The 15,302-nt window shown below is 38.9% G+C and overlaps 1 protein-coding gene across 2 annotated transcripts in view; it reads right to left on the bottom strand.

Annotated features, from left to right (window-relative positions):
- The window catches only part of LOC117544818 (zinc finger protein 385C-like), a 70,764-nt gene that overhangs the window by 29,116 nt on the left and 26,346 nt on the right, over nt 1-15,302 (bottom strand). For both annotated transcript variants that reach the window (XM_034214271.1, XM_034214272.1), the window contains exon 2: nt 9,663-9,935. In XM_034214271.1, coding sequence (XP_034070162.1) covers nt 9,663-9,935 — 273 coding nt within the window. The remainder of the gene's footprint in view (nt 1-9,662; nt 9,936-15,302) is intronic.

The raw sequence follows: 15,302 nt of genomic DNA, 5'->3' as shown, positions 1-15,302 counted from the left end.
ATTTCTTAAACAATGAACACTGTTGACACACACATGCCAATACATTGTAAAGCACAGAGAATGAATGAGCAGTTATGTAAAGGTCTCACCCCTCTGCAGTAAACACACATTCATAATACCTAAAGAATAAGCTACTCATTTAACGAAGAATGATCTTATTATAACAGTATTAACAGCATTTTGCAAAGTACAATGTGATAAAGGGTGGACTCAAGTATTAGCAGAGTATAATGTGTAGTTGTGAAAAAATATAAAATGTTCCATTCAAAAGGCATAATTCATTTTAGATATATTATCAGAAGACCCCAATCTTCCAATGGCCCCATGCAGCAGAGGATTATCTCTGTAACGAGTTACACACATCTAGACAATAAATCAAGGAAGCTTAGCATATTGATAGTGCAGCTCTTCCTCACTCAGTGCTAATCAAAACTATTTGAGCTCAAGGAACCGACAGTGTGTTTGTTATAAAGAGCAGGTGGGAGAGATTATTGTTCACCTAATAGCTTGCTCATTTTCTGGCTAATCTTCCCATGATTGCTGTATTGACACTTTGCATAGCAGAGTTTGATTATGGGAGCTGTGTTGCCCTTTCTGTGCGATATTAACCTCAAATGGCTCTGAGTTGCAATGTATTAACAACAGTAATGGATTTGGTGTCACCATTGAGAAATCATGCAAATTATATTGATTCAAGTACAATAAATCAACAATAAATACAACACAATAAATCAATGTAACCTAAAATATACAATTTTAGGTTATACATACTGCAATACATTGCAGCTCAGTTTGACAGCTAGTTAAAATACATTATTTTACAGATTAAGATTAAATGTTCATTGGATGACCTTGAAGCCTAAGGATTAACCACGAAAGGTCGCTGGTTCAAGTCCAGCTGGAGATGTTTGTTGCAAGTGGTTCAACTGTCCGATCCCCAAAAAAGGCAAAGACATCGGTAAATGTATCGGTTTATAACTACTAATACTAAATAATTTAAATTAAGGATGTTCAAATACTCTGTACTGTTTGAATGACAAAGCAAAATAACTATAAACTAAGGAATTATTACGCAAATAAGATGTTTATTTCAAGTACTGTAGAACTTTTATATATTGGTCTTACACATTATACTAGTGTAGCGCATACAGGCTATAGAGGATATGAATATTTTTACATCTTCTTATGGCTCTCAGGTAAACAATTTGTGACCCATTTGGACATGCCTTTGAATAATAGGGTAATACTTTAAACCTTAAGAATCACTGCCATGTAGCCTCAGCTCATTGCAGAAACACATAGCTGGATATTCATAGTAGCAACACAGAGGCTTGGCTTTCAATGCATTGTTATTCATTCCACAGTCACTGTAATCACTTCAAATAAACACAATTATTCTCACAGCCTGTGCCCTGAAACCCTGGCCTCAAATGTCAAATACAAGTGTCGTCAACACACACATAGACACACATGAAACAGATACACACACACACGCTGCTTGTGTCTACACTGTGTGCTCCTTGCTGGCTCCTTGCTGGCTCCTTGTCTACTCGAATAAGTGTGGCGTGGAAGCACAACACTGACAAATCCTGACAGTTATACACTTGATTTCAGCCGGCTGCATCCTTATACACGTGCGGAGAGATGTCCTCGAGCAGAGCGGATACACAGCATGCTATCATCAAGCTGCGCACATGCTAAACATCAGCTACGCATACCTACATGTTCTCTGTATGTGGATATGATTCACATGCCATGTTATTTATGGAAATCACTGATTTGGTAAAGGGAGGCAGAAACAGAGAAGAAAAGTGATTTACAAAGCCTCTTTTCTCTCAACCTAATTCACCCAGAAAAACACGTTTTCTGCATTTGAACAAAACTACAGCCCCTTGCATACATACATAGAGGTTTTTAAATGACTACACTTCCTAAATACACATAAGACAAGTTAATATACTGATATTAACCGATTTGTATCTTGGCAAACATCAAAACATTCAAAATTCTCCAAAAGTACTCTTTATCCACCAAGATAAATCCTATGTTTGGCTAATGGCTCTGAATAACAACCCTAACACACTAAAGTACCAAAAATAAAGGATTTTTTGGTTTTATTTGAGTCAAAAATCCAGGTAAAGCTCGCTGGGTAATCTCCAATACGTCCCTGACCTGGGCATGACACAGCCACTGGGAATACTGCGTCTGCTCTGACACTATACGCCCTGAGGGTTTTGGTGCCATAGCTGGCAACCACTGAGTCAAAACAAAGAAAATTCAACATCACTCCCGTCATTCTGTCTCACCCTCTCCAGCTCCTGCTCTTCCTGCAGGCCTTCAGACTGTGCTGAATGGCCGATGACAGATCAAGTGAATTCTTAGAAATGTCTGCTTTCTGCTGAGCAGCACCTGCTGTATGAAAATGAGGCCAAGCAGCACAAAACCCCGGCTGATAAATGTCCCATTTCACAGCTCACACAGTGTGTTTAAGCATGCGTGTTCATGTCTATGTATATGCATATGTGCCTGCAGACATACAGCATTTATGGTTGTTATGTATCTACTGTATGTTACAGGAGAAGGAAGGATTTAACCAGTGGCGGTTCTAGACCAATTTGACTGGGGGGGGGCACTGGGGGGCCAGTTATTTTCTGAGGGGGGCACAATAAATGCAGGACGAAAAAGAGAACTAGACAGTATGAAGTAATTGCGCATAAGAAAACAATGCAATACAGTTATTGGTATTTGTTTCAGTACACTTATTTATTTCAGATAGATCTTATAGTTATTACTGTTAGCTTCAGCTTAAGTTATAGTGCAATGTTTGCACTAACACCATATTTATATAAAAATAAAGGCAATAAACAGTTACATCTCTACTTTACATAAGGGTGTCTGCTAGAGGTTTCACAACTACCAATATTTACTAGTCGACGCGTTTTTCAAAATAGCAGTCGACTAGTCATTACGTCATAATAAAGACACACAAAGAGAGGTGTACAACTGTATTTTATATTGGAACTCATACAGTTACATTAAACACTGCATTTTAATTTGTGTTACATGGCTGAGTAAATAACAAACAGTAACTGGACTTAGTAAATAACAAACAGTAACTGGACTTAGTAAATAACAAACAGTAACTGGACTCACCAAAATCGACAGTAAAAAACTCTGTTTACTGAAATGCCACGTAAATCCAGTGCGCAACAGCGCATTGCGCAACACTTTACTCGCTGTCCTCCACGATAACGTCCACCTTTCCAGATTTTTGGTTTGCGTTGAGGAACACCAACGCATCGACCTGTGAGGGAAGGAGGCTTGACCGCTTTCGGGTGACAGTGTTGCCTGCCAGGGAAAAAACCCTCTCACTCGGGGTGCCTGTGGCTGGAATAGCTCCTCGAAAGCTTGGCTAAACGGGGGACGCGGTGCACGTTTTCTGCCCACCACTCCAGTGGGTTATCCATTGTGGGGATATGCGGTGTCCGCTGGCAGTAAACCCTAGCTCATCATCCGCATCACTGTTGACCCGTTTTTTCTTGCTGCTCGTCTGCCTCTGTCCTGTGCTGACGCCGGTCTGTTGCTCACTGGTGCTAGCATTACTGCTAGTGCTAGCTGTCGGCAGCGGGTGTCTCATCTTCAGATGGTTGTGCCTAGCAGATGTATTTTTGTTGTACTTCAGTACAGCTGTACACAACTGACACTTCACTGTGGAGTTGGTTACATCTTTGTTGAAGTACTGCCATACATAAGAATGTCGGACGTGTTTTGAAGCATTTTGCAGCACCTCGTTTACCTCCATTTTTCACACGACTAGTCGACTAGGGCCTACAGCGCCGACTAGTCGTAAAGGTAGTCGACTAGTCGATTAGTTGGTGAAACCCCTAGTGTCTGCACAATCTCACATTACAGAAACAAAATCCTGCGGTTTTTGGCAAACCGAGTACCAGAAAATATACATTTAAAAAAAAAAAAACACTTTTCATTGTTAGGGGGACCACAGGGGGGTCAGAGGTCAGTGTTAGGGGGGCACTGGCCCCCCCTAGAACCGCCCCTGGATTTAACCATTAGTGATAGAAGATTGTTATAAAAGCTGCAGGAAATGATAAGGTTCACTTCTATAACCAACATAATTTTTCTGTTTTTATTTGGGATGTGTTTGAACTTTCATAATGTGAAAATCAAAGAGTAGAAAACCAAGTTTGGTCACACCACTGTGAAACTTGAATTTTCAGCCCGAGATATACACATTGGTACAAGGTGCATATTAAAAATAGCCAAAGATGCATATCAGTGCACATATTGCATGCAATGATGATACGGTCTTGTTCATTTTATCTGTGGTATCAACTGCGCTCAAGAAATGTGTTCCCTGATATTATCAGTTAGACAAAATCTGCTTCCAGGAAAGATAAACACTACAACCGTAAAGCAGCGTCAAGCATTGCCCTCAGGAAAGTGCTTCTAATTCTGCAGGCGTGACATTCAGCTTGGCCCCACGATGGATCTTGCAGGAAAATGCATAAATTAAGGGAAAATGTTTGTTTGTTTTTCAACTTTTGTAGATGTGTATAAGATTATAACGGTGCAAAGCCTGGATGTTTATGTTGCTCCTGATGAGGGTTAGAGGTCTTCAGAAGATCATTATTAGCTCAATCTCAAATAGACCCATGGAAAAGTGAAATGCTTAGATAAGCTTTTAAGTTATTGAAAAAGAAAAAATTGAAATCTTTTTTTTTCTGAAATAGTGGATTAGTCAACTTCTTTGGGCTTTAAATAAAACCAACGTAGAAGTTTAGAGGGAAATGTGTTTTTGTTGGAACTGTAACAAATCAAACTTATAACCGATGTCTTAAATTGCCGTCAGATTAATGTAAAGGGGTGCGTTGCTGAAAAGACATATAGATTTTTAATTCACGCTATTTGTGCAACTTACCCTTGAATGTACTAAACATCTGGGGCCAACTATGTGTCTGTAATAATTCTCCTCTACCTACAGTTGCCTTGAATGTCAGCTCCTCCACTGTGGGTTTGTGATTCAATAGGTGAATGAGAGGCACATTTTAAAGCCTATTATCCGGTAAGGTTGAAAACGCAGTATATAACAGTATATTAATGGCAATATCAAGTGAGTTTATACCCTAACGATGAATGCACGTCACAAACACATCCTAGACAATATGAAACGATTCCACTGAGGTCCAGAAGCAGGAGGTGGAAACTGCTTTCGTCCATTCTCTTTTCAAAAGGCCCCGAGTGAGAAGCACCCTATTAAAGTCTCTTTTCATTTGGGCAATCATTTCATGCGGCTAAATAAAGGGAGTGCTAGTTCAGCTGTGGGGAGGGAATGTGTGTTATTAGGGTTGTTCATCGCAGCACAGACTGAATCACCTTAATTGATCTGGCACATCCTCATATACTTTACTCTACCACGAAATAAGCAAAAGGGAGAATGCTGTGATACAAAGAAAACTTGGCATCTGTGTGTATGAATGTTCTTTTGTTTTTGTTTACAAGGTTTAACAGAAAATCTGCTTGGCTGCCATTTTCTGCCTGAAAATGTTTTTTTAATCCAGTAATGAGTCATGTTGTTTTTACAAAACGACGTATCAACTGCCAGATTAAGAGAAGCATTATGGTTCATATCGGTTCATTCATAACAGAAATAAACAAAATACCTAAGTGTATACATGTTTGAGTGAAACATTTTTTACAATCTATGCTTTAGATCTGGAGAAATGTCAGAAATAATCCAAAATGGAATATACTGTGAGATCTATACTTTTATCAACTTCTATTCTATTAGATATTTTCTAGAATCAAAAGCATAACAATGAAATGATGAGCAGAAGTCACTGGCAACAACATAGGCGGTCTTTGTCTTTAAAGCATCATGTACAGGTTATTTAGCTGTCTGTGCTCTATTTGGATTTTCCCAAATATAAACAATTTCAGGGCTAATTTGAGGCAGTCACGTGTTTGTCTGATATTTAACCCAAACTAAGGGTTGAAACACTGTAGAGTTCATTAGAACAGTACAAACATGGCAGGTGTGAAATCACTGAGCGCCCTGCGTGATGTTACAACAGGAACCTTGATCCCCAGGGACTGACACAAATCTGCCGGGAGTCTCTATTTGTCTTTCAAATGATCGGATGAGATCGCTCCATCACTGTGGCCTGCAGCAGGTCGGCTGTTTACACTGTCAGTGATGATGCTGCTAATTAGAAGTCATGCAATGATGCGCAATAAAAATGGAATGAGGTCACATACAGTTTCTCACATTGTAGTGGCCTTTAAAGATGGTCCCAACAAGGTCTACAGCTATCCCAATCACACATAAGCTGTAACCCAATTCCATAAATATAGGCGGGTTTTGAGTATGTCTCGTACAAGGGAGGAGTGAGAAAATAAAGTTAATGTAAAACAGTCCTGACAGTATGCAGACAAAACATTTGATTTGTAATATATTGAGATCAAATCAAAGCTGCCTAATGGCAGTACATCGTCATTGACTTGTGAATTGTGGAGAGAAAAACTGAGTTTTGTTCACCTGAAATTGAGTAAGATTCCAAAAAAGGTATTTTTCCGCACTAAAAAGTACAAAACTAGGCCATCGGCTCAGTTTTCCATAAAAGTTACAGCAGCTAAAATCAAAGAAAGACCTGATCAAAAATGTTAAGTTTTGCCAAAAATGGCTTCTGCTCCGGATCAGTCTCACACTTTAAAGTATGAATGATGATCTGCAAAAGCTATTATCTGACACAGAAAAAGTCAATAACATTCTGATGATATCAAGATGAGGTTGAAGTGAGGCAGAAATTATACAATGGATAAAGTAATAATTGTATTTCATGCACTGTGTTAGATTGGAACAGCTAAATATGTGTAGTAAGCCAACAGAGAGAGACAGCCTCATAAATCAACATTAAAAAGTGCCATCTGATTGGCCAGTTGTTCATTAGAGGCTCTTTTCCTGAGAGCTGATTGATCAGGCGGGTCAGCGTGGCAGAGTGACACAGGTTGTGGGACTGAAGGTGATTAATGGCCCCTCTTCAAAACAGGTGTGCTCAAAATGCTTAAAAATGGCGAGGGTCTCTTCTGGAATACCAAATATGTACCAAATACATAACAGCTCCTCATTGTCTGCAGATGTAAACATTACCAAGACTGTGACAGAGAGACTATATTACATAAACGATATATAAAACACCACGCACCAGTGTGCTGAAAAACACCAATCAGCACAACTTCTGCTGGAAAGCACATTCTTTGCAGAACTTGCATAGTAAGTGTCTATGAGAGTGAAGATGTTTTGACAGCTTTTGGTGGCTCCAAATGTTACATTTCTGCTTTTCCCCCTATGTATCAGAACAAAAACACAGATGTGTAAGCTCTCCAATACTTGATCCACTTTGACATTTGTACTGAATTACACTGTACTGCACATTTGAGCAATACCTTTTTTTCAGCAATATATATACATTATAATGCTAATAGTTAAATATGATGTATATACTGTAAAGATATTTTTAGGCCACCAGTGTCTTTATTGATGAAACTGTCACAGGCTAGAATCGAATCCAGATGCTTTGCAAAGGGACTGAGCCCCAGCATGAATTATACAAATACATGTTCTAACATATTTATTGATAATATATATGGTAGTACAATTTGTACATTTTTAGTTTTGCTTTTCCATGTTAATATATTTATTTTAATTGTATTTCTTTACAAAATCAAGTTTCTCCCGTTGTAAAATCAAATCTGGTTCTGAAAAGAGACATTCTTAGTACCTGCACTGTCACATTCACTTACATTGTTACTGAAGCTGAGATTTCTTTGTAACAAACTCTAGCAACAAAGCTTTAGACTTGGAGACAAAGTAGTATTTTGTTTCTATTACTTATAAAGTCTCCCTCCATGGAGTGACAATTGATTAAAACCCTGCAGAAGACAAAATAACAAAAGCCCTGCAGCAAATAGCAATTTGAAGAAGTTCATAATGTCCCGCTTTTGTTCAGACTGTAAGAGCTGTTGATTAAACTTCGGTCATTTTGAGGCAGTTTATGAGTCTTTCAGCCAATGTTGAATGTTCCTGTCTTGCAATAAGTGGTCTGTTTTCAGCTGCTTTCTTTTACAAAATAACACAAGTTTGAAGATCCAACAACAGTCGTTTTTTTAGGCATTTACGTTTTAACTTTTCATCATTGGAAACAATTCCGCAGGGGTAATTTATAAACTGTCTCTGTCCCATTCAGATGCTCCTGTTCTTCATTATTGCACTTAATGTCTCTCTGGTATGGCTTACTGGGACACTTTAAATGTAATGGAGCCATCATTAACTTTATTAGTTACACCTGTGCATTTCCTGTTATCACAGTTCCTTCATTTGGGACTACCTGGCCTTTTTCTGCCACTGAAAGTTGTCTTAATTTACCTTGAAAAGTCATTTTATATTCTTCTTAATAAATTCCCTTTGAGGTACAGAATACAACGGCATTGTAAACTACACCCTCAAAGTTAACCATTTAGTTAAATATTATAGTTGTTATTAGTCTATTTGTTTAGCTTTTAACTGTGTCAGGCCATCTTGATCCTTAGCACAAAGTGGAAATACAATGACAGACAGAAATCTTAGTGATATGTTCTTTTTAGCCATCGAGTGCTTGCTCACTTTTTTATTAAATCATTTTCTTCAGTTAATCAGTAGGTAATTCTTCTTGGCAAAGGAAATAGGTTCTCAATAGGAGTCATATTTATTTTCAGCCTTTGTACACAATTTTCCAAAAAGCATCCATTAAACTCAGGAATCAAATTAAAAGAGAAAACAAAAATAGTTTGACTGCCAAGGTTTAAAGGGGGATGGGATTATTTTACCTGACCTTATTTGTTATAATTTCTAATAGGCTACCTGTTCAATAACCACCTGTAAAGGTTAACTAAAAATGTTACTACAAAATAATAATCACATCTACATTTGAGTGTTTCCCAGTTTTTCTTAAGGTAATTCATTATCACCAAATTGACTAGATCACAACATTTGAAAGCAGGTGGTAAAAATAAATTGTGCGTTAGTTGTTCATAATTAAGATGGACTGATAATTCTTGTTAGAAAAATATCACTCGTCACCGGCTTGGTCTTCAATATCAGGATACATGTATTTATTATCCTTACAAGAATGGAAGTAGTCATCACTTACAGAGCTGCATGGGACAAAATAGTTCCCCGAACAGTGTCCTTGACATGCCTTAAATACAAGAGAGGGTGTTACAGTCACAAGATGCAGAATACCGGTTCAAAGCAGTATTCTATGCTTAGTTCAGATTAGCTAAGGCCTGCGTAAGCAATAAACATGACTATATGACTCATATGTCTATCTCCATAGAGGCTGAATCATCATGTTAATCGTTGTCACATAGCTATCATCTGCCTAAAACAGTGTGTCCTGACGCTCTTCTGGGTAATCATCCTGTCACGTACACAGCTACGTAGGGCCTTTGTTATCATGTGCTACTCTGATATTGGAAGAGCACATTCAGTATTTTCCCAACAATTCTTGAAGCTCTTTTCTGTAGCATGTAAATTGGATGGATGAAGTGTTTGTTTTTTTACATGTTTCCCCATACCTCCACACATCAGTAAATCGGAGCGCCCCTACCTGTGGTGACGGCCTTGGCCAGTCGGCGCAGCCTCCTCTGGTGCGTCTTCCCTCTGTAGTGGATCTGGGCCTGGGCGCTGGAGTTCAGCTGTATGTTGCACACCTGGCACATTGTGGCACTGCTGCTGCCCTGACGACGCTCTCTCTTGGCCCTGTGCACTGACGCCAGCTTCCTCTCTTCCTCCTCCTCCTCCTCCTCCTCCTCCTCATCCTCCTGACTCCTGGGAGTAGGGATACTCTCCAGCGGGTCAGGGCTTTTCGGACGCTTCATATCTGGAGAAATACAAATAAAAAAAGGGTATTCATCAGCCGTGTTGACATGTGAAATAGAAAAAATACAGCCCCGTTGTGAGGCATTTCAGCAGAATGTTTGTAGTTAAAGTCTCCACAGGGGGGCAACAGAGCAGCGCGGCTCCTTTCAGAGCAGAGGAAAATTGCTCTTTTTCTTCAGTGTGATTCAAACTGCAATTTGATCAGCACCACCATTACAGTGCTTTTTATTTCATTCTACGAAACAATTTTATTGGCAGAAATAAACATGCTTATTACTTTATCTAAATCCTTTTACCAGAGCGTTCACTGTCAGCATGCACAAATATAATATATGCAATCCCATTAAAGAGCTCAAATTAAGGCCACAGTATATGACATTTTTTACATAGTACAACCCGACCCTTAGACATGCGTTTAGCTGAAAGGAATTGGCTATCTCTGACACAGCACTACATCAGAGTACAGTCTGCAGATGAGTATCTTGTTCCAGCTTCTTTCAATTTAACAGATAATAAAAGCCGATTCCCGGGGAACAAAAAGCTACATGTTTCTTTGTGTGAGCACACAGCCTTAATACCTGTAATGGCTGAGCGATTGCGGCACACTGACGGCATAAATCAATCTGCAGTAATAACACGAGCGCTGCTGTGAATGTGGAAATGTCACCCCAAGTCTAACTCAATTCATTGTTTTGGTGCTGCTGTTCATATGATAATGGCATCAATTAAGTCCTCATGGTGCTGGACATTTTTTCCTTTCCGCCTCGTGAACGCAACCCCCGCCAAACAGCAAGCAGCACTTGTAAAAAAAAAAGAAAAAAATCTTTGCCGTTCTAGAAATTCAATTTGACTGGTGAGAGATGAAAGTGGAAGGGAAATGTGTTCACTGGAATTCGCCTCCGACCAGCAGCAGGGACTTCAAAGCTGCAGCCCATCATCACCGTGATTATTTGAATGATGCCTTATATTAGTATGGGCTGCCGGTGGAGAGGAACATGAGTTACTGCTGGTGAGGATGGAGATGGTTTGAGGAGCATTTTAACACAACAAGGTGTATGAAAATAAACAAGCCTGCCTCAGAGAGATTATGTTAAACTATTGTAATTGGAGCAGCGAATATGTTTTGAAATACATGTAAAACTGACTGGATTATGTATAATTCCTAGTAACATAATTGCAAAATTCTGTTCACCGGCTGCTCTGTATTTTGACTGAAAGTCCAGATTTTCAACCGGCCTTTGATGTCTTCAATTGCAATTCAGTTCATCGACAGATTAATAATCGATTAATGTCGATCTTTTAACAATCAATGAATCATTAAAGTGAGTATTTGTGCAAAAATAGCAGAAAATGCCTTGTTCAGCATCCAAAGTATGGAGATTTCTTAATTTACTCAATACATCTTTACCACGTTTTTAAAGAGGACATTTAAAACCTAGTCCATCCAAATATTTAAAACAAAAGGAACAATTTCAGTTAATCTACTGACTGATTGAGAAACTTATATTTATTTTCTTGGCTGGTACTTTTTGATTTGATTGCTGAACATGTACCAATGAATACATGTCAACAACTAATTAATTGTGTTCCCCAAAACAAGCCCCAGGCAGGAATATGCTGCTGTTCACTATCTGATTTTAAAGAACATGTCTCAGTTCTATCAGCCTAGGCTGGAGCTCAGACTGTTGCTGTATTACCCAAAGTATTTTGTGAGTAAATGGTCTGCTTCACAGACAGTATTGATGAGTAGACTGCAGACAAGGTCAGTCGGAGGGAGGTGTGAGTTGTCCAACATACATTGAGTTGGACATACATTTGCATTGACAAGGTCTCTCCATGCAGGGATAACATGGATGGTAAAACTACAGGATGTCAGTTTAGTCCTCTTTTGTTATGCAAATTGTCATGTTGTTGAAAACTCATGGAATAAGGACAATTTCATATTTAGACAATGAGTTAGAGCAGGGGTCTTCAACGTTTTTCAGACCAGGGACCCCCAAACTGATGGAGAGCTGGAGCAGGGACCCCCCTACTATATGTATGGCATACAATTGTGTTTTATATTAAACGGGGCCTAGTGCCGTGTATAAACATAGCTACTCTGTTATTGTACATTCAATACTAAGCTATTCAAATAATACACAGGTTAATATATTTCAGAACTAGTTGTGCGTTGAGGGAGGCACTTACAAAACAAAAATTCCTCCTGCATTTCCTTATCATCGACAAAGCACACAAACGCCAGAAGCTGGGCATCCCCTTAGACACATCTGTTGACTCGTCTAATTGTAATGCAAATGCATCTGCCAACCTCAGCTTCTCTATCAGTTGCACCCTCACATCAGATGCCATCTCGTCTATACGGTGAGCTATGGTTGTGTCCGACACTGGAATGGTTTTCAGTTTGTTAATGTCAATATCATTCCCATACATTGTTTTACACATATCGGTTGCTGAAGGCAATATTAAATCTTCTGCAAGTTTGTATAGCTGTGTCTTCTGGGCAATCCGAAGAGCAATTTGATAAGAGCGTTTCAAAGCTAGCTCACCAACTTTGGCTGATTTTATGATCAATATCTGTTGATCTTGGAGGGATTTGAGGCTAGCTTGGAAGTATTCAACAGGTTTGTCTTTTAAGTGGCTGTGTGTTGTGTCAAGTGACGCTGCAGCTTTGATGGCTTCATAGATTCATTTGAAAGAACAGTAGAGCAAATGGCACATATTGGAAATTCAATGCCATCTGTCAACCAAACTTCAGATAATTATCTGCATATTTTCGGGTCTTCTTTCGTTTGCGCTTACCCTTATTAGCTGCTACATCAGCAGCAGGTTCCGCCTTGCCACTTGCATGTTCACTGGTGGTTTCTGAGGTGGATGGTATCTCTCTTGTGCTTGTGGATTTTTTTGGTCGAGTTACAAAACGATCAATTTTTATATAATGGTATGGTCTTCTCAATAATATCGCAGCGTGCGTCCTTGTGTCTGGGTCCTTAGTAAACTGGGGACTGAATACGTTCTCGGCCAATCACGGGGAACCTGACAGAGCCAGCGTGTGTCATGCGGCCTCGTGATTGGCACAGCAGCGATAGGGGCGGGTCCTCCCCTTTGTGTACAGGAGGTCTGGTGGGACAGGTCCGGGGTAGTCTCCTGCCGTGAGTGAACCGGCGCCTAGCTTGAGATAGCTTCTGTGTGTAGCTGAATGTGTGCATTGCTGACTGAAAGATAACGTCTTCTGCCTCCATTTCTCTGTTCGCTACCATATGTTAGATTGATGTTAATGTGCATTTAAAGACATCAAATCTTTTTTTTTTTAAAGAAATATAAAAAATTGTCTAATCAACCAAAGATTTCGCGACCCACCTGCAGTACCTCCACGGACCCCCTGGGGGTCGCGGACCCCCTGTTGAAGACCTCTGAGTTAGAGAAACTGTGAGACGTGATTCAGCCTGTCAAGAGATGTTCAGGAAATATGACAGATTCATTTGCCGATAAATAAAGCGTTGATCATCTGTTTATCTGTGAGTTTTATTATATGGTTAAATATGGTTTTAAATAAATAAATAAAAATAAATATATCAATTCACTAAATAGTTGTTTTAATGTATTATTAAACTAGGACACAGCAAATTGGTAAAAGAGAACTGCATTGTAACAAGTAATCTCATTCGGGTGTAAACCCTTTTAATGCATAATCACATTGGACAAACCTTAATCAGGATTAACTTGAATTCATATTTTAAAGATACAATGTATTGTAATTTCCCTATTGTCACCAATTCAGTGATTTCAGTCAGTATCAGCCTGAATTCAATCAATTGTGACAAGTATAATATTGTTTTACCATGCAGCACTGTGAAGCTGCTCCTGTTGCTAAGGTCTGATAATGCACCTTGACGTAGTCTTGGTGTAAACTCTCCATCACACCGGAGCCCCCCGCCCTGCTCCACTCATTATCTTTATGTGGTCAGCTGGAGTTGGCACCTGACAGCCTCATTACAAAACTACTTCTCACAGGGTGCTGCTCGGGCAGCAGCTGCTGGTCTCTGCTGGCTCTCTGCTCCACAGCCCGGCCCTCCTGATGGAGCGGGCCTCCGCCTGCAGCTGGGACCACCCGGCCCTCTGCTACAGGGATGAAGGCCTACGTTTCTGGAGCATTGAAGCATTTTATTTATCCTATATGTTAAGATTTCCTTTTTGCCAGTGTTGCAGATTGTAAAATATTGTGTGTAACATAACATCCTAAGAAAAGCCCTGTTTAGGTGTGATGAACGTGACTGGAGTGAGATTGTCAAAGAGGAATTGATGATTTTTTTTCTGTTTATAACAAACTCAGGAAAGCAATAATCTGGACAGAAACCCAGAAATACACCGTTGACTCTCATTACGACTGAAGAGAGAACAAGTTACTGAGTATGTGCCTTGTGTTTTGTTCTGTCAAGCATGAATAAAAGCAACACATTTGTATGTGTTATTTCATTTTGATCTGCAAGCAAGTTATCACAAAAAGCTTTAAGGTTATTAACACACACAGGTTAAAGCTTCTCACAACATTTAACACTAGCAATATTAGCACAGGGAATTATGCTGAATTGTATGTGTGTCCCAAACAATTATATAACATATACCTATGTTGCAAGAAGAGACTAAATAAAATGAACACTAAATAGTGAAAAACATTGGTCCCATATTGCTAAATTTAAATGGGAAAAAAGAGGTTGTTAGATTGTGCAATGTTATTGTATAAACAGTATATTATTATACTAATTCCCATTACTAACTAAATGTGTTTGATTTCTATTATGAAGCTACACAAAATAAAAACGTTTTCACTGTATCTGTTCCTCTGTGCCCTCAGTTGATTGATGTGATATGTCACAAGTTTAAATAATATTAATGAAGCATTTTAAAATTGGAATAAATGACAATCTCAGGCCTACATTTGATCATTTAAAAGTAAAAATAGTTGTTTGGCATTCAATCCAAGTTATGTTTCACTTTAAGAAGAAAAACCTAATATATTATGTGCAGATGGGACTCTATTATCTTTTAAAGGACAAAATAAAATGGAGAAATGAAGAATTCCCGAGCACAACTGGACTGCTAGAAATAAATTAAACCTCAAAGCAAACTGAATAAGAATAAGAAAAAACAAATTAATGCATGATAAACTATTTAACTATGCTCATTAAAAAGGAGAGCATCCAATTGAGCGTGATATTGAGCAAATTATCATGGGAACTGAACAACTTAAAAAACTTCTACCAGCAGAAGATACACACAAATGTAATTAACAGGGAACTTGTCACTCAAAAACTGAATTCGTTTTGCAGTTCCCTAATATCACATTCAAATCATAATTGCTTCCAGA

The sequence above is a fragment of the Gymnodraco acuticeps genome, unplaced genomic scaffold (assembly GCF_902827175.1).
Source record: "Gymnodraco acuticeps unplaced genomic scaffold, fGymAcu1.1, whole genome shotgun sequence".
Taxonomy (NCBI): Eukaryota; Metazoa; Chordata; class Actinopteri; order Perciformes; family Bathydraconidae; genus Gymnodraco; species Gymnodraco acuticeps.
Note: the sequence above shows the minus strand (reverse complement) of the source record. Positions and strands in the feature narration are given on the sequence as shown.